Below are 23931 nucleotides of genomic sequence, written 5' to 3' on the forward strand. Positions count from 1 at the left end.
TAGTGAATTTTTTTAACTGAGTTTTACTTTTTGAATTTTTATTTATTCTGGTTGTTCTTTATGTTCAGCTTTAGGGGATGAAGGGTCTGTGATCTGGCCATATTTATCCTAAAAGATCCCACAGTACAATTTTAAAGGACTAAAACAGTAGCTCTGGGGGTTCTCACTCTGGGCTGCAAATTAGAATCACTGGGGAGATTTTAACATCAGTGACAGGCCACATTCCTAAGCCTGATTTTAGTGGTCTGGGAGATGCCCAGATATAAGTGGTATATATATATATTGTTTATTTGCTTGTTTTTTGAGTCCTTCCAGTGATTCTAATGCACAAACAGGGTGAGAACCATGAGCTGGACCTTGCATTCTAATCGTTCATAATTTGATATATATAAGCACCTATAAAATACAAACATTTTGCATGTGCATTAACAAAGACAAAATATAAAAAACACATAAATTATTTATACTCTGAGTGGTCAGTCACTCAAAAAGTATTTCTTGAGCAGCCAAGGAAGCAGGAGGGAATAGAAGTGTATGGTTTTGCTTCAAAAATATTTTTATCTAGCTGGCTAACAGAACTAACACATCTGGAAGAATCACAAAGCACATTGGTGGTGACGCCCAACTCCTAAGACAGTTTTGGAATTCCACCACGGACAAGGAAGGCACTGTCAGGTGCGGGGCACATTGACAGGAAGGTAAAGTTCATGATTTAATGAGAGAGGTGGCTACACCAATAACCAGAACCTAACACCAAAGAATTAGTCCAGTTACCTTGGAGTCACACTTCCCATCCCTAAGTTGTAATTCATAAAGTATCATTTAGAAATGCAGGGGATGTTTAGAGGTAAAATCCATAGCAGAGATGTATTTAGTCTGGGAAGATTTTGAGGGGCTTCCAGGAATAAGGATGAGAAAAGGGCATTCCAAGTTTGTGAAGGGACTTAAAGCCTGGCATAGAGTCACAGGGAGCATTTTCAGGTTTGGAAGGCCATGACAGGTTGAAGAGCAGAGAATCCAGAGATCAAGCTATAGCTGTGCACAGCACTGGGAGTATGGAGGCTGAGGCAGGCCTTGCTGACACAGCAGGTATAGTGAGGAAGTGAGAAAAGAGTTCAGAGTGTCCGAATTTTTTGCCTGAGAGACTAGAACAATGGTGACTCAACTGACTTGGATGGAAAAGCTGTAGGTGCAACCAAGTTTGGCTTTGGGGTTTCAGGTGAAGGTAGGTTCTCTAAGGGATGGTCAGGAGGCAGGTGGGTCTGGATTGGAGCTCTGAGACCACAGCCTAGATGAGTGACCTGTGCCTGAAGTATAATTAAAGGGTTATCTGCAGGGAGGAGAGCAGAGAGCCAGGTCTAAATTAGGAACAAGGTGGAGAATCATCACATCTCCCCCAGTGACCACAGAACTCTGGGGAAGAGGGTTGGTCACTGAAGCACAATGATCAGGGGAAGGGCAGGATGAGGGAATTCACTGTCTAAGGTGATCTCATAAAAGACTCTGAAGCAGAATTTGACTTCACAATATCTAAAAACCTTTCCAACAAGCTGGACTCTCAAGCCAAAGCAAAAGGTCCTGAAACTGGCCATACACAAGTGTCAGCAAAGATGCGACAACTTTGTTCTCTGAGGACAATGCGTTCATACAGCAAATCATCCCAAACATGATCTGTGTCCTCAGTGCTGATGTCAGACCATCATCGTTCATCAATTCTCCATCAATCTGAACCACACTGCTCCTAAGGTGGTTATCTCCATTTCGTGCCTCTGGAGAGGATGACAATAATAACGACAGTGGCAGGATGTGTGTGTCAATCCATGTGGACACACACAGGACATGTGCTCATATCATAAAAGAGCAGCTCTTCTAACCTACCGACAAGAGTGAAAGAAAAAAAAAATATATCAACTCTAGGGTCATTCTATTCCTTCTTGCTCTTTCGGTTTCTCTACTGCAGCACAGATGAGCACAGATCTTCCAGGTGTGTCCAGGTTATCGTAGAGTGATGTTAGAACAGAAAATGCACCAGTACCTGCAGATTCTGGAGTAATACCAAGTGGCATGCACAGCCACACTCTGTTCTCCTTTGCTGGACCCTCATGACCACAAGGCAGCTGTACTCCTCTACCCACTGGAAGTTGGGACAGACATCCAAACACATTCTTTTTCTGAAACCAGCTCTGTTCATCCTCAGGACAGCAGTCCAAGCGCCCCAAAGGGTACAGCTGAAGAACAGAAATGAACTTCCTTCATATACCTCCCATCTGAGCACACTCCTCCACTAGGCACAGAGAGGCCAGAGGTAGATAGCTGGTCCTTACACAGCCTGCTCCAGCGGCTGTGTAAGATTTATAAGAAGCCATTATGAGAAAGATCCTGGGGTTCAGTGGGGTACTGCTCACAACTTAGAATAAGCAAAGCCCATACAGACTGACTTCAGGTCTGAAAGGCACTTCCTTTCTTACCCAGTGAGGCAGATGGTGGTGGTGATTCCTCAACATATCTCATTTGGGTTTTGCTTTAAGATTTGCCTATATTCAGTGTGGAACAATGACAGATGAGCTCGTCACAGTGATTGTTTGAAGGGATAGTGGCCCATTAAAATTAGTGCAAGTAAAAAGGTCAAGGCAGTGTATTGTAAAGGTACAGGTTTCTCAAGAAGAGGAACTTTAGGGCAAGGAACAAGGGCCTCCAGACAGCTGGAACTAGGAAAGAGAGGCCAGCCTTCAAGGAAACTTTGCTGGTGTCCCTGGCTACTACATGATTCTGCATCAGTGCTTCTCAGTGTGCCTACACCATTCTTCCTCTCCACCAGCTTCTTCTTCTTCCTTCTCTTGCACGTGGCGCAACATAGCCACCCCAGCCCCAACTCTACTTGACCCTTTTGCTCAAGCACCTAACCACTCAACACTCCTGTTTCTCTCTTCTTTCAATCCCTCCCACTCTCAATTCTAAAGGACTCTGCTGTTGTGTTCAAAGAGGTGGCTGGAGAGGGCTCAAGTGGGCAATAGTGGGAAGATTCCCTGAGAAGCGGGTGGACAGGACAGTTCTCCAATGCCAGTCATACATATCTGTAGGAATCCTAATATGGACAAACAAGTGTATGAGAGGCAAAACGTGACAGGTTCAACACTACTTTGACATCAAGTGATTTAGGCAAAAAAGTGTCTGCTACTGATGTCATCTAATTAAGCACACAGCCATTGAAACATCAGGCTTAGCAAATTAATCTACTAATTGTTCTGCATCTAGTGTCTCTGAAAACAGAATTAAACCAAGCCAAAGAACATAGCTACTCTGAAAGGAGCGAGCCTTTCTCGAATGCTTAAAACACCCAGGGCAAGGCCATTCCAGAAGCTGTCTGATGCTTCAAAATGATCTTTTGTTTAGGTTTTAAACAGTTTCATAAAAATTTTGGAGCTTGGGGCTGGGCACAGTGGCTCAAGTTGTAATCCCAACACTTTGAGAGGCTGAGGTGGGCGGATCACTTGAGGCCAGAAGTTCGAGACCAGCCTGGGCAACATGGTGAAACCCCATCTCTACTAAAATTAAAAGTCAGACATGGGAGCACACGCCTGTAATCCCAGCTACTCAGGAGGCTGAGGCATGAGAATCCCTTGAACCCAGGAAGTGGAGGTCACAGTGAGCTGAGATTGTGCCATTACACTCCAGCCTGGGCAACAGAGCAAGACTGTTTCAAAAAAAAAAAAAAAAACCCAGGAAGTGGAGGTCACAGTGAGCTGAGATTGTGCCATTACACTCCAGCCTGGGCAACAGAGCAAGACTGTTTCAAAAAAAAAAAAAAAAAAAAAGAAAAAAAAAAAGATTTTGGAGTTTGGTTGCCTAGGTTTGTAGCCTGGCTCTATTCCTCCTAGCTATGGGATCTTAGGCAAGGGGCTTCCCCAATATATGCCTCAGTTTTCCCAGCTGTAACCTGAGGATAACAACAGTACCTGCCCTATGGAGTTATTAGGAGGATGAAATGTGCTTATATTTGTAAACGGCTTAGGTTGATGCCCAGCAAGTCATGTGTGTTCCATAAATGAGACTTTTTATTGACGTATTCAATTAGGAAGAAAACCACACAAAAATCTTTAAGAACTTAATACTTTAAAAATAAGTTTATTACAACTAACGAATATAAAATCTGACAGGTATTTTCAAACATTTTTGCAAAAAAAGTAAAACCCTCCCCTGTCACCCCTCCCCACAAGATAGAGAATAAGGACTTGGACAGAGAAACAATACAAATCTAAACATGAAACTGTCGCTCATCGGTTGGTCCCAAGAGGCTCCAACATATTATATTCTAAGTAAAGGTCCATTAAATTAAGAAGTTAACAAGCCACTTGACATTTTTATAGTTTAACTTGCTTTCTACTCTGATTATGATGCTCATTCAAAATGCTGAGAGACAAGAACAGGTAACATTAATACTGCACGTGACAGATATTCAAAGTGCATAAATCTATGAAACCACAAACATTCATAAGAATACTAGGCATGGAATTAAACAGTGACTTAAAAATTAATCCAAGAAAATCTACGTACATTTTAGCCTTTGGCATCTGGTCTATCATGTTTCTTCTTTATGTAGACATTAATTTGTTAAATCTATTAACCAGATTAAATTTATCTGAACACATTTCTCATCTGACACAGATTGTCCACAGCCAATTTCACATGAGGTAGTTGGGCTGTTTAATGACATTCTAGTGAAATTCTCATGATACATGGGAATTATACATTAAACATGCCATGGAACTGGCTCATAGCCTTCTAGGAAACAACAGAAGTACTTCTAGAGCATCCTTCCTATCAACACTGACTCCATATACACCTATAAACAGACACGCATACAAAGGAGTCTGTGTGGGTAAGATCGACTTTGTAAGGGGTATCAACCATCCCAGGGTGGTTTCTGTTTGTAAGGTATAGGGAGGAAATACTGACCACACTTTAAATATATGAACTATTTAGAACAAGCAGGATATTATTCTTACATTCTCACATAGCTTAGCTGAAAACATTTGTTCACTCTGGAACAGAAGTGATTAATACGGGAAATAAAGAATTTTGAAGACTTTTGCATTGCAGAGTAGTGATATTTTTTTCCTTTTAATTAAAGGCTATATAAAAACAGCAGAGGAGAAAGATCAATGCATGCATCAACTGTACCAGAGAGGCACTGTTAATGACTGTTTAATCATGCCCTGGAGTGCCTGAATGCAGCAGTGCAATGAGAAATCATGCAAATGGTCACTGTACACAGGACTATTGACTGTGAGACAGGATGGGAATTGGGAACATTTACAGGGAAGGTCTAGTAAACAGTATATTTACGGAACTGCTGAAAGAACTCCTAATGACCTTGTAATACAGATAAATAGTCTTAAAATACCATTAGACAGCTAGTGAATTATTTTTTATGAAATGACTATGAAACCCCTGAGTAAGCAACTGCGGATTACAAAGGGACATACAGAAGTAGAACGTACTTCTAACGAAAGCATTCTATATACAATTCATAAGAATACAAATTTACCATACATAATGAAGTTTGTGTAGAGACCTTACAAGATCACAAAGAGTATCTGAAGTCAGGCCCTCTAAGACCAAACACATCAGCTCAGCTAACAGAACAATGGCTGAAAGTATATTTCACTTATAAATTCTACATCTAAAAATTTTAAAATTTAAAAAAAGTTGATAGATTATCTTAAAAAAAGAAATGAAACATGAGGGAGAGCTGAATAGTTGTAAAACCTGTGACTAAAATCAGAAGCAACTGGTTTTAATCAGTGATTCAGAGATGCACCATTATATAACCAAGTTCTTGTAGGACATGGTAGTTTGCTAGGAAAAAAACTTAATTTTCCTCCAGAAAGTTCCCCAAATGCCTCGCATCATTGTCTATTGCTCATGACCCTCTGACTCTATTGCCTTATCTGATATTTCTCCATATGTATGATTTTCACAATCAGATTAAGTTCCCTTAAAAAAAAAATCTCTTACTTCAGCTCCTCTTTCCCTCACTTCAAATTTAGTGGAGAAAAATGTACTTTACTTATTTGGTCCCTATCACATATTTTTAATTAAAAACACTTTTCTGAAAATATAAAGTTAAAAGCATCAACTTTTTGTTAATATATTTGGAAAGTAATAACCAAAATGAGAAGAGTGCAAATTTTTCCAGCTGCACTCCTCTAATAATCATCTTTCCTAGGTGCCCCATGTCATGTCATTCACCCGCTTTCCAGCTACAAATGGGAATATGGGCTCCTTCTTAAGAAGCTCTTGCAGTCTGGGGGTGGGGGAACAGAATCCCCACTGATCGGGCACCCAGCCCTGGGCTAAGTTGGTGCCAGATGCTCTACATATGCGCTAGAAGCTGCTGAGAAATGGGGCAGAACAAACATAAGTGGGGGTAGATTTGGTGGGCTGATGGCGGTACTGCTGGCACTTTTCAGTAGCAAAGAAGAGAGAAAAGCAACAACGCTGGACTGTGGAGTTCAGAAATCCCTCATCATGGAATATGACATTGGGGGAAGTTTAATAATCAGAATAACATGCAAAAAATGGTAAGAAGGTGCCTCAAGCCACCACTTATACATCCTAATGAGAACTACCCTTCAAAGTCAATGTCTTGGGCCCACAGGCTCAACATTCTGTGAGAGCTCCTCTTCTGGAATTCCCTTCAGAGCTACATCAAGAGCCAATGAGAAGACCATCTTCTCCTCATAGTTACAATTTGGTTTCACTCCCAAAAGGGATCTCTCCAATTTAACATTTTTCACCGACATTAGCTATAAGGAATCTGACTTGCTTTCAAAAGTCAAGAGACTTGCCATCATTGAAAATATTTTGTTTAATTCAACAAATACACCCTGATCCCTACAAAGTGTAAACACTGGCTTTTACCATAGGGAGAAGTACAGGCACGATGAAATTGTGTGGAAATGTCTCATAAGGGGTTGGCCTAATGTTACTTATTTGTGTCTACAATACCTAGTAGACCAATTTCCTTTTTCTTCCGGTTCTCTCTAAAGGTTACACTAGAAAAATAATCCTAAAAATGCTTTGAGCAATGAGAACAAGGTGATTACTCTGCCAACAAAATACTAGAGTTTTCTCACCTCCTCTCACAGTAATGGTGAAAGTAAATTTAGTTGTCCCAGAAGTCTTGGAGGGCTACGGAGAGAAAGCTTTAAATATCTTTTCTCATTGCCCCCTTCTTGGAAAGTGATTACACATCAGCGCAAATTATGACTTTAACTAAAAGAGAGCAAATACTCTAGATGTAGGAGGAAGCTCTGACTATGCCAAGGTTCAGGTTAAGCTGAATTTACTGTTTAGTATTAGGTTCAATTTCTAATTTCTAATATTTTTATTTAAGGATCCTCAGTTCCTTAAGCAAACTTTTATACATCTTAAACAAACTTTTATACATCTTAGGCAAACGTAATATGCTCCAGTGGGGAAAATACCTATTAAAAAATATTACCCTCTTTCTACAGATGTGGAAAAAGGGTAATTGGAAAATGTAACTTATTCAAGCTATTCTGTCTCATCTGGGTTCTCAATGATCTCAGATAATATTAAGCCCCTCATTCACAGCAAAATGAGTTGTGTACATCTAGGCACTAACCTATACAAATGCAAAATGGCCATGCTGAGCAGCTTTCCTTTTGTGTGTATTCAGAGCTGCGGTGGCAAACCTGAGGTATTTTCAGAGTGCTACCTCTCCAAGAGACCACAGAGTTCACCTGAGGTGACAGGGAGCACCAGCAGCTGTTTAGAATGATCACACTGCACAATTCTAACAACCACCTGGTATGATCCCCTCTAAATGGTACAATGCTTAAAACGTCTTCATTCAAAGTACAAGCAAAAACTGGCTGCTTTTTCTTTTTCCATTTTAGGGGCTATGTCAAGGGCAGGGACTATCCCCGAGTCCTGCCATCATATTCATACTAATCAGAGAAGATCTATGCTCACTGCTCCTGACAGTGGGAGGGAAATAACACACACACACCTTGGCAAAATACAAAATAATCAACATCATTTTAATACCCCCCTTCTTTCTCCCTAGCTTTAAAACATGTGATGCTGATTTTTCAAGTTTAAGTATTTTCCAGAAGTCTTTATGTGGGCAAAATACCTAATTAATCTGAGCTAAATAAATGTTCATTTGTTTAAAGACACACAAAGGCAAAACCAATACCCCTCCCTACATAAACTTCTCTGACTAAAGAGAGAATTCTCTCCATCCTAGAGATCTGCAGCAGGAACAGCATCATCTAGAGATGATGCTCTCAACTCAACCAAGCCCCTCAAAGGACCTTGTACCCTGGATAACTACCTCATGCTGGAACTTCCCTTCCTGTTACTAGAAGGAAGTAGCCTCTAATGGGGAAGGTACCCATGGCTTCTCTCCGACGCACACTCGAGGCAGCATGGTCTACTGAGACTAGGGCCAGGGATGGAGCATCACACTGTGCAGAAGAATGCCCACTCAACATTGTTTCATGAAACAATGTTTCTTAAGTTTTATGAAGTTTAAGAAACTGTTTTCTTAAGTCTCATCTTTCAACTCTGACACCGTCCCAAAGCTTTTGAGATTGATAAACAGCTACATTTTGCCTGCTCTGCACTTTTGGTGATTAAACCGAGATTGATTGGTAAGCAGATTCAGAGTCATGGCCCCTGAATGCAATGCAAAGGCCTACCGGCTGGGTGTCAATGCTGGCTCAATTAAGAATGCTGCTGAGTAAACTTGCTCCACTTCTCACTCTCCATTTAGCTATTTTATTTAAATGGCGGCCTCTTCCTCTTTGAAAAAAAAAAAAAAAAAAAAAAGGACATATCATTTAGTTCTTGAAGAACTGGTAATTTTGTAAACTAGAATATAATCTAGTTGCTTTTCAATACTGTGTGCTGAAGAATCACGTGTAAAGTTTATCGAAATGCAGATTCCTATGTCCCACCACCTAGACTCTGGTTCTTCAGGCCAAAATAAGGCCTGGGAATCTGCTGTTTGAACAAGCACTCCGTATGACTTTGATGTAGAGGCAGTCCAGGTCACACTTGGAAATTATCTGGCTCCTCTGCTCAAAAACTATGTGACTGTGAACAGATCCCTCAACTTCTAAACCTTGCTTTTGAAGTGGGGTAATAATCCCTTTGGGTATCATTCCTTGTGATGTCCAATTGAGATAATGCATGGGGAACATGCTGGTAAATGGTAGGCAGTTGGGAGGTGTCATCTCAAATGACCTGTCCCACCTCTCTCATATTCTCCCCTCCAACTTGGGGCTAGGGCACACCATTAATCTTCTCAGAGCAACGGTCTCATGCCTGTCAGCAAGGATGGGACTCCTGTCCACGTCTTCTTCGCCTCCCACAATTGCATGGTCATGTGAATGCCCTGAACATCTTTACTACACAGGCCCTTATCACTGACAGAGTTGCAGTGAAGACGGTCCACTGAAGAACATCTAGGAACAGCAAACTCTACACAGCTTCAACAAAGCAGCTTATACTACCTCCAAATGTCTAGTCTAAGTTGGCTGAAACACTGGCTATGAATTATGGTACTTAATATGGAATTTGCTGATTTTCAGCTTGGGTTTGGGTGGCCCATTAGACTAAAATATAAAAACAATACAATACACAATAACAGCAAATTTGTTTGTTAAATCTGCTCTTATAACTTGCTGTTCAAGTCTACAGCAGCTTATCATTTGGTTTCCAGTAGGCCTGCTGAACTGAAATATATAGCACCTTGATCTTTAAACAAAACACATATGCATTTTAAATATTATAAAAGCACTGGATTTTGCCTCCTCCTGTCCATCCCCCCAAGTGAAGGGGTTGGAGAGGGTTGAGGCTGTTGCTGGAAATTAAGTAGGGCAACAAAACACTTTAGCACTTATTCCCTGAAGTTAGGAGGTGCTGCCCAGCAGCCATCATACCACCTCATCAGATTCCAGCCCGTGGACCTCGTACAAAGTGTCCAGTATGGCCAGCTGCTTCTCCATGGCAGGGAGGTAAAGGCTGAGGTCCCTCTGCATCCCAGTACTGAAAGCTTCTTTCTGGTGGTCACCTTCCTTTATGGTTAACGCGGCCACAAAATCTTCATAGGATGGAGCTGCCCTTAAAGCTAACTGCAAAAGAATAACCCATGAGAATCTGCATCAAGTCTGTCTCTCACACACTTATTTTTATGCATGTGCACATGCACACACACACACTTTCACACATACAAACAGCTGAGAAGAGCAAGAGTAAAGAAATATGACTACCCTTCTAATTTGTGGCTTCTCTAAAATTATGTTTCAAGGGCCAATTCAAATAACTTTAAGGCTAGAAGAAACAAGTATGTACTTGGGCCACCTTAAGGATAAATAATGCTATCACATCAGGGAATGCTGAGAGACAGAGTCCGAGAAAAGCTCCCTTCTGATCCACAGTGTGATCCAGACTATTACCCTCAAATCCTCAGAATCTATATGCATGTTGCCATCATGGTCTTTATTCCCACATGGCCTGTCTTCCAGGGCATCTCATTCTCTTATTTGTATCTCATCTCTATATATTTCTTTGCATATCTTCTATTTTTCCCCCATATGAATAATCTTTCCTTTGCGCTCTTGAATGCTTTCTAGAAAGGAAGGGAGCTAACATTTGTTGTTTGCTTGTGCGCTGATGCTTTAACATAGTTTATTCTAGTTGATCTTTATAAGAACCCTGTACAGTTTGTATCTCTATTTTATATATAAACGTCATACAGCTAATGAGTGTCAGGGCTAGGATCTAAACTTGGATCATCTCTGTGTTTTTCAACCACACCACCATACTATGCCACTTCCCTAACAGATTTCCTAGGCATCTTATCCCTCTCTTCCTTTGCGGGCCAATATTCCCTAAGCTTGCTAAAATCTGTTTTCTGGCGTTCACTAGATCTCAGCAGAGGCTTTTTGAAGAATCTTGAATTATCATTCCACAGTTGCTTTCCTGATCTTCCTTATACTTTGAAAGTCTTTGAGAATCAGACCTCCCCATTTTTGCAATAAGAGAGTGACTGGCATTATCATGCAGTGGCTAAAGCACAGACTTAGATGAAGCAGACCTGGACTTGAATCTCAGATCTTTCACATACCAGTTTGAGGAATTTATGCAAAGTGTGTAACTTCCTAGAATCTCAGTTTCCTTATTTATAGAAGACTAACACCACTTTCCTTATTTTAAGGATTAATGGGATCTGTAGGAAGTGTTTAGCCCACTGCCTGGCACATGATAAATACTTAGATAATGGTCAAAGTACAAGGGAGTGGGAAAACTGAAAACGAAGAGAAGGCAGTTATCCAAAAACATAACAAAAGAAAATCTCCCAGAACTGGAGGATAGGAGTCTCCAGATTTAAAGACCTAATCAAGTGCTCAGCATAATGAATGATAAAGACCAAAAGGGCACATCATGAAATTTCAGAACGTGGGGATAAACAATCTAAAACATCTCGAAAGGGACAAGGAACAGATTATATATAATAGAATAGGATTTCAGAATAGTAACAGTGGAAGCTGGAGGACAATAGAGGAATGCCTTCAAAATTTGGAGGGAAAATGTTTATTAACCTAGAATTCTACACTCAGCCATCAGCACTCTAGAAAAAAAAGGGGAGAACCAGTAGTAGAGTTCAACTGTCTAGTCTGGTTGAAGAGGAAACCAAAAAGGTCAAATGAAGGCTAGTTAGTGACCAAGATGGAGGCAGCCACCTTGCCTGAAATGGCTATCAGCTCAGTAGAGTATAACTGCTGAAAGATTAAAAGGTCACTATTTGGCTGATAAGTCAAATTCCTTGGATGTAAATAATGTTTCCCTCAGCAACTGAGATTAGTTAACATGAATTTGGCTCTGCAAGTTAGCATGTTAGAAAACTTATAAAACTTCCAAAGTAGGCATGACTTGGAGAGTAACAGGGTGAAAAGGCCAATCTAGCTACAGAATTAACTCCTCTATTGATAAGGCTGTTGCCAAATACATTACATAGTCTATTTTCTTAAAAACCAGCACCTTTATTGGCAATAATATTTAAAGCCTTCAAGATGTTTTTACTCTACAACCTTGGGTATATTATCTCATCACTTTGTGTCTCAGGTTTCTCTGTCTATAAGCAGGGAAAATAATTGAATCTATCTCAGGATTACGAGACTTAGAAATTTATGTATGTCAAGCACTTAAAACAACATCTAGTGCATGTTAAGTGCTCAAAACTGTAAACTGTGGTTGCAGTTCTTAGTATTCGACATAGCAGTTCTACTTCTAGGAATTTATTTTGAAGAAATAAGAATTTTATTCAAAAATGCATATAAACAGATGCTGTTTTATTTCTAACCTGTTTTATTCTAAACTTAGAAGCAGCTTAAGAAGCAAATAAATTATGATATCTCCATACTAGGAAAATATTATACAGTCACTAAAAATAGTGTTCTTTTCAAAGACTCTTTTATGGCATTTAAAAATAATAATGATAGATTCTATTCAGTTGGGGGAATATAAAATTATACAAGCTAAAGGTAGAAAAAAATGTATATACATATACAGAGTAAGTATACAAAATAAAGATAATTATACACATATACTATATGCATGTATAAACATCTATATTATGTTTAAGTATATAAAATAGATCAATATTTAAAAGAATATGTAAATTAAAAAGCTAAGACGGTAAAATACAAAAATGTTAAAAAAGGAAAATATGGACAGTTTTAATTTCTTCCCTTTCTACCATATTTCTAAAATTTTTTATGAGTCTACATTAGTATAATAAAGTTAAAAAGTCCTCTTAAAGACTTATGCTTTGCATCCATTAAAGTACAGGGTAAAGGAAAAAAAGATTTATGCTGATAAGTTTTCTACTATAGCTGCACTCTTATTGACAGTATCTCTGGGATCATCAATATTTTAGGATTAAATTTTGCATTCTATACTGAACCCTTCCCCCTACACTTGTTTTGGGGCAACTCAAGTGTCAGGCACAAGCTAGCAATCACAATAATCACAATATTCATTCAGGGAGATCAATGAACACAGTGAGCATCCACTGCCTAAGAACTCAGTAGAGGCCTCTCAGTGATTGTGTTTTCACTGCAGAGAGCTCTAATGGAGGTAAGCACTAGCACCTTGGAGATAACAGATCTGAGTTTAGACCTGGGCTCTGACATAGCCTCACGCTGGTACTTGGGGACTGGAATTAATTGTTCTGAATTTGTAAAATAGTGGGAGTTAATCCTGATAATTAAGATAAAGAATATGAAAGTACCTGTTAGAGTGCCTGGTACACAAGTGTCCAATAGCTACATGGTAGCAATTATGATTATTCAAGGTGTATTGAAGGTAAGGGTGAGCAGTCTGTAGCTTCATTTGGTCCAGCACCTATCCCAGTGAACAGTGAATGGGATATGGAGCTTTAATCTCCATGCTTTCAAAAAATATTTAATTTTCACTAGAATCTGATTTCTTGTACTGTACATTCTTCCCACTTTACCGGCCTCCCTAATAAAGCACGACCCAAATGGTCCTTTCTTTAGGCAAATGATGCATCCTTTATATCAGTAAAAGATACCATCTGCAAGGCTACTTTATTCCCCAACCTTCCAAAGAATGTGAGTACATTCTATGAGGTTTCCTGACACACAACTGCATGAGACTGCCTTTTCATGACTAGATTTGACTAAGACTGACCTTTTCCTGGATGGGAAGAATCACAGAGTGTATTGCTGACATAAAGGAGCCATCTACTCCTGCTATTTTATAAAGCAGGCTAAGTGACTTCCCCAGCAGACTAAGAGTCTCAGGTTTGTGTTCTTCCTAGTTAAACATGCTGGGAAGAAGAGGGCGGTGGGTAATCAGAGCCAAAACACATGAATACAAAACACCTTCACAATGAAAATAACTGGCTAAGAAGAGATTTCTAGCCCTAGCCACTGGCACACCCAATACAGTTAATATTCAAAGACAAAATTCAATTAGTGAAAAAAAAATCAACTAAGACCTAAGAATTAAAAGGAATGAATACAATGGGCAGCAGAGGGAGCTATTAGGTTGACTTCATTACCTGAAAGCATCATTTCCCTTCAATGATAAGTATTTAGGATCACTGCTTCCTACCTACTTCTGCTAGGATACTTAAGCTTTTTACTACCTTATCAGAAAGGCAACCACTTATGAGGCAAATCTTCACAAAGTCATTGGAATTGGCTAGAGTAATTAGAATTGGCTAGGGTAAAGCATCAACTCTTTTATTCATATTTCTTTAACAGTCTTTGCTATTCTAGACACTTTTTACTGCTGACATTTCCACACACCAAAGGCCTATAAACGTAAATTAAATAAATAACATTTTGTTCTTATCCTCAAAAACAAAGCAAACAAAAACACCACACATACACACATACACACACACACTACCTTGTTTCCGACAATCATGACTAGATAAATAACTGGGTAAGAAGAGATTTCTAGCCCTAGCCACTGGCACACCCAATACAGTTAATAATAGGAGACAAGAAGGATCACTTACCGCAAAAACCCCTCGAACTACCCAGCCATGGTGTTGCCGCAATGTTTTACCATATGCGTTATCTTGAAAAGAAGAAAAACTCCATGAGGAACACTTTCATCAGAATTTGATGTGCTATTTGTATAATGTACTTTTTTTTTTGTTTTAAAGAGACAGGGTCTTGCTCTGTCACCTAGGCTAGAGTATAGTGGTGTGATAATAGTTGCAGCCTTGAACTCCTGTGCTCAAGTGATCCTCCTGCCTCAGCTCCTCGAGTAGCTAGGACTACAGGTGTGGATGACCATGCCCAGCTAATTATTTTTAATTTTTTGTAGAGATGAGGTCTCGCTATGTTGCCCAGGCTGTTCTGGAACTCCTGGGCTCAGGTGATCCTCCCACCTTGCCCTCCTAAAGCAATGGGACTACAGGTGTGCGCCACCGTTCTTGGCCATATTTGTATAATGCATAGTAGCACAATACTATTGGTATTTGGAAATTATGAAAAAAATCTAATTACAAGATTTTGGACCCAAAAAATCTAAAGCAGTAAAAAAGCTCACATGGAGATTTTTTTTTTTTTTTTTTAAAGAAACACAGATACTTCCACTCTTACTCTGGGTCAATCAATATACCTGAACTTCAGCTTATTATCATGGTGGGAAAAGGTCAATACATATAAAGAAACAAAGAGGGAGGAAAAGATATTGAAAAACCGAGACAATACAGTTAGAAATACTTTGAAATGTTTTGTGACCGTGAGCCAGTCCCTTAGCTGCCCTCTCTAACCATCTGTTTCCTCCTTTGTAAAATGATCTCTAAGATTCTTTCCAATTTTAACATTCTATTCTGGGATGCCAAATGTTTGTCCTAAATGACCCTATGACCTGTATATACAGTATTTAAGCTAGAAACCTTCGAAAATATTTATGGAAAGAATGGCTTGAAGTTATTAAGCTAAAGTAATTGGTGAGAACTATATTACTAAAAGTCATTCATGTTTCATACTTTAATCTATAATTTTTGTCCCAATGTATTTTAAAAGGAGATTTTGAAACTGGCATATCATAATTTTAATTATGAAAAAAATCCCAAGAACCAGATGGATGCATTTTATGCAAAGGATGCGTTCCTGAAATTTGAATAATTCAATATATGCAAAATTCAAAACTGATTTCTCCACAGGATTAAATGCATTCTCAGGAGGCAAAGATCTGCATCACCATGGTGCATTTTTATTTCAGTGTTCCACTTTATTTCCTAAGCATCATCTCCAGTAGCAACAGAGCACTCATTTCTAAATTAACAGCACAGTGTACCATGGGGGCTATTTGACCTTCTTCATGTTTCTCCATATCTAAATTCTATTCCAAGCATATTTATTTTCATGTGCTAGTTTCACCACCAGCACAAGTACCACCACCATTTCATGAATGCTTAGTGTGACATTCGAAGGCTACAAAAATATTTTCAATTCTAACAAGAGATGTTAAAATAATAGATAAACAGACACTAAAACCACAAGTACAAGTTCCTATGCAGTGAAAAGCAACGTGGTTCACAAGACATTGCCAAGGGAAGTCAGGTATTTATTTGCATTTTACTGGCCAAAATGGCACTGCCATGTGGCTACAGCTTCAACACAGTTTACAATCGACTCAAGCCTTCCAGCTCTGAAATTATGTCATTCTAGTCAACTTTATTTTAAAATTGGAGTGAGGCTTTATTAATACTTTTAGTATATCCTACTACTTCAATTTTACATATTCAAATTTTCACAAAATGCAATTATATGTTATATAAAATACATACTCAATACATATTGCAATATATTTTATATAAAAGACTGTACATGTGAAATATAACAACAGATTCCTTTGGCTCTCTAAAGCTTAGGAATATGTTGGAATGCCAGTATCCAGTGTGTTAAAGCTAAAGCAGAAGCAATAAGTGATAATTAATACATTCAAGTATGAAGAAGACTCTTAGAGCCTAAAGGAGAACCCAAAATTAAACTTTTTTCTTAGGAGAACAGTCTGAGTAAACTAGGGCATGATCAAAGACATATGTCTTCAATGTAAACCAAACAAAACGTAGGTGATTCTCTGTAAGAAGACATGGCATCAGGGAAATTTCAGATGGCATACAAGACCTTAGTGAGGATATCCTGAGAAATGTGAAGAAAGGGGTTGCTCATTCACAAAGCGTATAGTACAGATGGGCAGAGAATACTAGGTACAGCCTCTGATAAAAACCAGCAAGACAACCAAATTTTCAACCATTTGAGCAGCCATCTGGGCTGGCAAGAGGGTGCACAGGTCCATGGAAAACATCCTGAGGTTGTTACCAAGGTAAGATACTGCGAATCCTTTCTTTCTTGTGTTGGTATTTCATGCAGGGCATTAAATGCCATTATAAATAAAGAAATACATTAAAATCTGCTGGTGGATATCTACCATGAACACCTGCTCTATTCAACAAGAATTCAGGGCAAGTCTACCACACAGTAGTATCTTTAGGTGATTTAAATTCAGTCAATTCCCTGTCCTCAAGAAGTTGATGGTTTATAGAAGAGCCAGTCATTTAACAATCATTATTGTATAAGTCAATAACTGCTACAGTAGATACCTGTATGCAGTGCTACAGGAACAGTAAGAAGGGAGAAACTAATCCAGCCTGGGTTGGGGGGGACGCGTGTGGACACAAAGAATTCTCAGAAGGAATCCTGAAGGCTGGGTAGGGTAGAGAGCAGAGTGGTAGATGGTGCGGCAGACACAGCGAGCATCACAGCGTTGTGAGAGGTCATGGCATGCTGGGCGATGGTGAGCAAAATTCATTGGCTCTGAAGAACACCAGGGCTTGCAAACTGGGTTGGGCCAAATTGTGAGGACCTTTATCCATCATGTCAAAGATTCTGATCTGCCGCCTGAGGCATAGTGGAAGTTTTGAAAAATATAATATTTATTGCTTTTTTTGGGTTTCACGATTGATGCCCGTTGTTGAAAATAAGGAAAATATTTTAAAAGGAGAGAACTAAAGAAACCTATAATCCTGTCTCCCAGAGATAACCACAGTGGGTATTCTGGAAAAATATTCTTAGTTTTTTTCCCCTGTACAGAGAATATTACCTTCTTCTGTCAGCAAAGTCATGATAATTCTGATTCAGAATTGTGGTAGGGAAGTAACAAGTTGAAATTCACACTTCTTTACAGTCTGTAGCAAATAACAGCTATCCTGGTGCCTGAGCCTCCAGCTCCAAGGCCCACCTGGCTAGACAGACTGCTTGTTTAAAAGAGCTCTGGGCCAGGCACGGTGGCTCACGCCTATAATCCCAGCACTTTGGGAGGCCAAGGCGGGTGGATCACAAGGTTGGGAGTTCAAGACCAGACTGGACAAGATGGTGAAACCCCATCTCTACTAAAAATATAACAATTAGCCAGGTATGGTGGTGGGTGCCTGTAATCCCAGCTACTCGGGAGACTGAGGCAGAGAACTGCTTGAACCCAGGAGGCGGAGGTTGCAGTGAGCTGAGATCACGCCACTGCAGTCCGGCAGCCAGGGCGACATAGACTCTGTCTCAAAAAAAAAAAAAAAAAGCTCTGGATTCGGTGCTATGCCAACCTCAGAGACCTTATACCTTTTGTATACATTGCCATTCAAGTTAACCGTTCCAAAAAGCCTAGAAACTCTTTTCCATGCCCTCTTCTAAAAGACAGCAAAAAGACAAGGAAGACAAAGGTGCTGTGAGTCCAAACAGCATGGGGAGTCTGGCTTAAGGATGGGATAGTGTTTGTACAGCAGCATATCTGTCTGCCCACTTGGCCCTAGTAGACAAAGAAGCTGTTCCTTGTTATGCTTATACCTTGCCAGAGGAAAGTTCCACCTGGCAAAATGTGGGCCAGATGATCTAATGGGAGAAGGTGTGTCAAAAGAATTTGGGCTGGGTCTTGACTGAGATCACTGCTGCAATTTAAAACCAACAAATGAAATAAAAGTCATTAAAAAAAAAAAAAAAGACTTCCGAAAGTCCTTAGCTGACTTCTAGGCTGCAAATATCCCTGCCATGTGAGACTGATGGCATTAAAATAAGATGAAGTCTAAGCCTGACCTATTTTGGTTACCTAGAGAAGATTAGATAATGAAATACATTAATCTTCACTGTAATGCCCATTCATTATCATCATGCATGTTCTATAATCTGGGAGTATTTTTGGCCTCTGAAAGACATAAATGATACCCTTCTCCCAGTTCTTTGAGATGTGTCAGTTCCCCAGAAACTGAGTCAAAATTTCTAAGTAGGAAGCCTTGACAATCACCTTGCCTAATTCTTTTCCTTTTAGAAATGAAGACATGGAAGACCCAGAAAGGTAGTGACTTTCCCAAGGTCACAAAGTTAAAAGCAATGAGACCTGGGGACACTCTTGTTGCATCACACCATTCTGTCAAAAAAACTGGTGTTTACTCTGTAAACAATGTAATAAAAATGAAAAATATGCCTTGTCCAATCGTTTTCTCAAAGAATTGGCACCTGGTTATGGAAACAGCACAGCTCTCATTCATTTACTATTAGTAACTCAGAAACTTGCTATCAGGTATTTAGAGATTATGCCTAAAGCTTTTATAGTAACTGAGAGAACAACTCTTCCATTACTGTTGGTGGACAACCATTCTGTCCAGGAACTTTGTATACAGGAAAGTGTTTTTCTACTATAAACCTATAATTGGTAAAGTTATTTTGGCTTATAGAGAAGATGAGAGAAATGTCAATCTAAGTCTTAAGAGAAAGCCTGAGAAGTAGAGAACCAAAGCCAGAAAGGGCGGAATTACTCACTGGGCTGAGGAAATGACAATCATAATTCTGCAAATGTGTTCAACTAGACAGTTCTGAGGCAAGAATTAGGAACCAGGAGATTTGAAAGCAGGTAGTCAAGTCTGGCAGGAGGCTGGTGGGAAACAGATAGGCACTGGGGAAGTGTGCTTGCCCTAAGATCCTACAACTTCTAGAGAGAACGGTCCAGTAACTCACTTAGAATAGTAAGAACCTTCATCCTATAACTCATGTCTTTTTAAAGCATAGGTGGGCAAAAGAACAATGGACCAGAATATGGAGTCTAGAACAGATCTCTCTCTCTCTCTCTCTCTCAAAGTTGGTATTACATACAAGTAGGGAAAAGAATAGGTGATCCAATAAGTGCTGCTAAGACAACTGGCTTTCTGATTGGAAATAATAAAATTATATCCCCACCTTACACCATTCACAAAAATAAATTCCAGGAAGATTAAAGACATAAATATGAAAGCAAACCTACAAAACTTTGAGAAGAAAATGTCAGAGAACATCTTTGTGACCTCAAGGGAGAGAGGGATTTCTTTAAGAAGTACAAGCCATAAAGAAAGAATGACATCTTTGATTACATAAAAACTGAAACTTCTGTATACCAAAAGACACCATAGATAAAGAGCAAAGGCAAGCCACAGACTGACAGGAGACAGTTTAACCCTTAACTGAAAAAGATTAGACATTTTAACCCATCACTGAAAAAGATTAATATCCAGGAAATATAAAGAACTCCCAGGAGTCGATAAAGAAAACCTAAGACAAAGGTGGTCAAATACATGAACAGGCAACTCATGGAGAAGGAAATCAAACTGCCAGTGAAGACAGGAAAAGCTGCTCAACCTTACTTGTAATCTAAGGACAAAAACTTTGGCAATATTCTATCATTTTACAGCCATCAGGCACAAATTTAAAAGGCTGACAATGACAAGTGCTAAAAAGAATGTGGAGTATTGGGAACTCTCACTACTCTGCTGGTAATGATAGACTTTGGAGAGCAATTTGGCAATATCTAGTCATGTGGTTCAGCCATTCCAATTGTATTATGTACTACAGCAGCAGTTCCCAGTGTAGTCTCCAAACCAGCAGCCTCAGCATCACCTGGGAACTTGTTAGAAATGCAAAGTCTCAGCCTCATGTCAGGCCTACAGAGCAATCTGTTTCAAGGAGCCTTCCAGGTGAGGCTAATACAGGCTAGAGTTTGAGAACCACTGTTCTGGCAGCACAGCTTCTCAAGCAGTAAGGCCCCATGAACTACCAGTCTGTAGACAGCCAGAGCCCCTGGGCCAGTCCCTCTTAGCTATGAGAAGCCTCCTCCTTTTTCTGGTGTGCTGTCTGGACATAATTTTCCATATGATACAGAACATGTGTGAAAGGAACGTGTACATTGTAGAATTGCTTTTAATGGTGAAAATCTGTAATCAACTGTGTCCATTAACAGTATATTAGTTTTTCTAAACCACGGTCTATTCATACAATGAAATGCTAAACAGCAAGGAAAATGAATGAGCCAGGACTACAAGCCACTTCAACAGTGGCTAAAATCTGAAAATACTGAGTGAAGAAGGAAGAATGTGTACAATATGATACCTCATATACAAGTTTAAAACATGTAGTCCAATACTAGATGCTGCTTATGGACACATAAATATACAGTAAAAGTATAAAAACATGTATTACATAATGAACCACGCAAATTCAGGATGATGATCTCTGGAAAACGATGGGAGTCACGGGATTAAGGAGTGACACGTGGGCACTTAACTGTATTGAACTATTTTTTTCTATCAGGTCAAGTGATAGATATTTGTTAAATGCCTGAATTATTTATAATTTTCTTTTTTGAGACAGAGTCTTGATTTGTTACCCAGGATGGAGTGCAATGGTGCAAACATGGCTCACTGCAGCCTCAACATCCCTGGCGCAAGTGATCCTCCCACCTCAGGCCCCCAAGTAGCTAGAACTACAGGCTGGTGCCACCACACATGGCTAATTTTTGAATGTTTTGAAGAGACGGAGCTTCGCCATGTTGCCCAGGCTGGTCTTGAACTTGTGAGCTCAAGTGATCTGCCTGCCTTGGCCTCCCAAAGCGCTTTGGCATGTATTTTCAAAAGCAGAGCTACCAGGAGAGTAACCTCTGAATTCTTTATAGTGACTAAGCTTAAGGCAAATTGACTTGTATGGACAATAACCAGTGGAAAGAGGTCAAACAAGTACCCAGAGATGCCCTTTGTTAATTTCAGGCACTGTTAAGACTAATGCTTGTGCTGCCAGCCAATCCTACCAGTGGAGGCATTGCTGCAAATGGTTCTGGAAAGAGTATTAGAATTCACATTCCATAGTATTTTCAGAATGGCCAACTTATGATTTAATGTTAAATATCTGATTATGAGTTCTGACTTTATCTCTCTCACTTATCTCTCCTTATCTGTGAAAGCCTTTCATATTAAATACATGACTGAGCATCCTTTTAAAACTTTTTCTATTCTGTGCCAGAAAAGGATCTTGGTTGGGGGTTAACTTTTACTGACATTTATATATATCACTCTGAGGTGAGATATGTGGCAATATGTTATCCCACTGAGCACAGAGCATATAACATTTAATACAATGGTGCATGAAATGCCAGAGCAACTTTTCTTCCTTCCACTTGCAAGGATGCTTTCCAAAACCTCTTTTTGATGTGGAATATGCAATGGAGAGGGGGACTCAGCTCTAAGGCAGATTATTAAACATATCTGCCTTGTGAACCCAACTCCCTCCTGAAAATGACCTCTAAAGAATGTTATAGGACACTAAGGGAACACAGCAGCTGTTAGCATGAAACCACCCAAAATGTTCCACTCTGATCATCATTATGGGGAAGCCAAGTGATGGCTCAAGTGCAAAAAGGGGCAGTGTAAAGTCTAAGGCCTCCTTCCAGATGCTGGAAGTATTCCAGGTCACAGAACTGCACCAATACAGTAACTAGAGATGCATTTTCCAGAAAGGTAATGGAGACAAGGCTTCTACTATGTTATTTAGGGCTTCTACATATAAATGTACTATTTCCAAGGCCATTAAGACCATACAAGTTTCATGAACATTCACCTCAAACCTTTCTTAAGCAGTATTTTTATTGGAAAGCTGTCTAATTATGATGAAAAGAAGGCAAAATAAATTGATGCTATAACTAATTTCAGCAATTTTACTCCTGCTTATTAAAAATCTCTTAGATGCAGTCAAAATCTCAAAATGATCAAGATGTAGACAAGTGACAGGTGAACCTCAAAGGCCTAAGTCTAGATGACTAGGTCTCAAACTTCAGCATGGAATAGAATCATCCGAATGACTTGTTAAAACATGGACTGCCAGGCCCCAGCCTCAGAGTGTCTGATTCAGCAGGTCTGGGGTGGAACCGGATAGTCTGCATTTCTAATGAGTTTTCAGGTGATAAAGATGCTGCTGACCTTGGAACAGCTTGAGAACCACCGATGGAGATTTTGAGACCCTAGGAAAGGTATTTATCCTCTTTAAACCTCAGTTTATTCACTGGAGAGTATTTGGAAGATTAAATATTTATCAAAAACTTAGTGTAATAGTTACACTGGGTGCTCTATAAGTGATAGCTGTTTTTAAATTCAACTTTAGAATTTAAAAAAGCCAACAAACTTTCCTATATATGGCATATAAATTGCACACACTCTCCTTTACCTACTTATTCACCCTCCCTCATTTCAAACAAGTTATCAGTTCTACTTATAAAGGCTGGGACTTCAAAATGAGAAAAAGGAACCATTATCCCAGAAAAAATATGCATCAAGGAGCCTACAGGTTCTGAATAACTATTGTGTAAACATTTCTCAAAAAACAGTTTACACAGAGCTTGTTGTGTCTGTGTCTGTGGGAGGGGAGGGTGGGTTTAACAGGGGAACTTTGGAGGGAGGGTGGGTTTAATAGGGGAACTTTATCTCCTCACACTGAGCGGCAGCAAGAAACTAGGGATTTCCACAATCAAAGATAGGATTTAAATCATAAACAGCTTCTTTGAAATAAGCCTGAACATCAGGACGAAAATGTCAAATTTACAGCCTCCCTTCTCTTTTCCATTGAAAATTGTGCCGAAGGAGAAGAGAAGGAAGAAAAAGCTGAGACTGGCTGTGATTATTGCAGTCACAAAGCAGCATTTGCCCTTCAAAGTCTCCTCTTTCTTCACAAAGTCAATACATCCCCTAGGCCCAGTCTCCAAATCAAGTACAACATTTGATGAGAAACCTTGAGGAGAAAAGGAGAGAGAAAAGTGGGCAGAATCGGGGTTGGGACTGGACAGAAATGGTATATCCTCAGTTTCCTTTCTATCTCTAGGGGGGTCAAAGCCCATAAGCAGCTGGGTTCTGTTCCACCCCAGCTCTTCCAGTGGGCTAAATGGGATCAGCATTGTCCTATTCCCCTTCCATAGACAGCCCTAACAAAGTAATAGCAGCATGAGACATGCGGAGTCCACTGGGCACACAGTGCTGAACCCTGTATCTTCTGCATTTCCAACAGG

The 23931-nt window shown here is 39.7% G+C and overlaps 1 protein-coding gene across 2 annotated transcripts in view; it reads right to left on the reverse strand.

Moving 5' to 3' along the window:
- Positions 1-4109: 4109 nt before the first annotated feature.
- Positions 4110-23931, reverse strand: part of PLEKHA8 (pleckstrin homology domain containing A8) — a 61433-nt gene continuing 41611 nt past the window's right edge. The window contains exons 13-15 of one of the 2 annotated variants that reach the window (XM_054560572.2): positions 14591-14652; positions 13331-13443; positions 4110-10169 (exon numbers count right to left, since the gene is read on the reverse strand). In XM_054560572.2, coding sequence (XP_054416547.1) covers positions 10166-10169; positions 13331-13443; positions 14591-14652 — 179 coding nt within the window. In that variant the 3' untranslated portion in view covers positions 4110-10165. The remainder of the gene's footprint in view (positions 10170-13330; positions 13444-14590; positions 14653-23931) is intronic. The other variant, XM_002818088.6, reaches the window with a different exon arrangement.

This window comes from Pongo abelii, chromosome 6, assembly GCF_028885655.2.
Source record: "Pongo abelii isolate AG06213 chromosome 6, NHGRI_mPonAbe1-v2.0_pri, whole genome shotgun sequence".
In the NCBI taxonomy this organism is placed as follows: Eukaryota; Metazoa; Chordata; class Mammalia; order Primates; family Hominidae; genus Pongo; species Pongo abelii.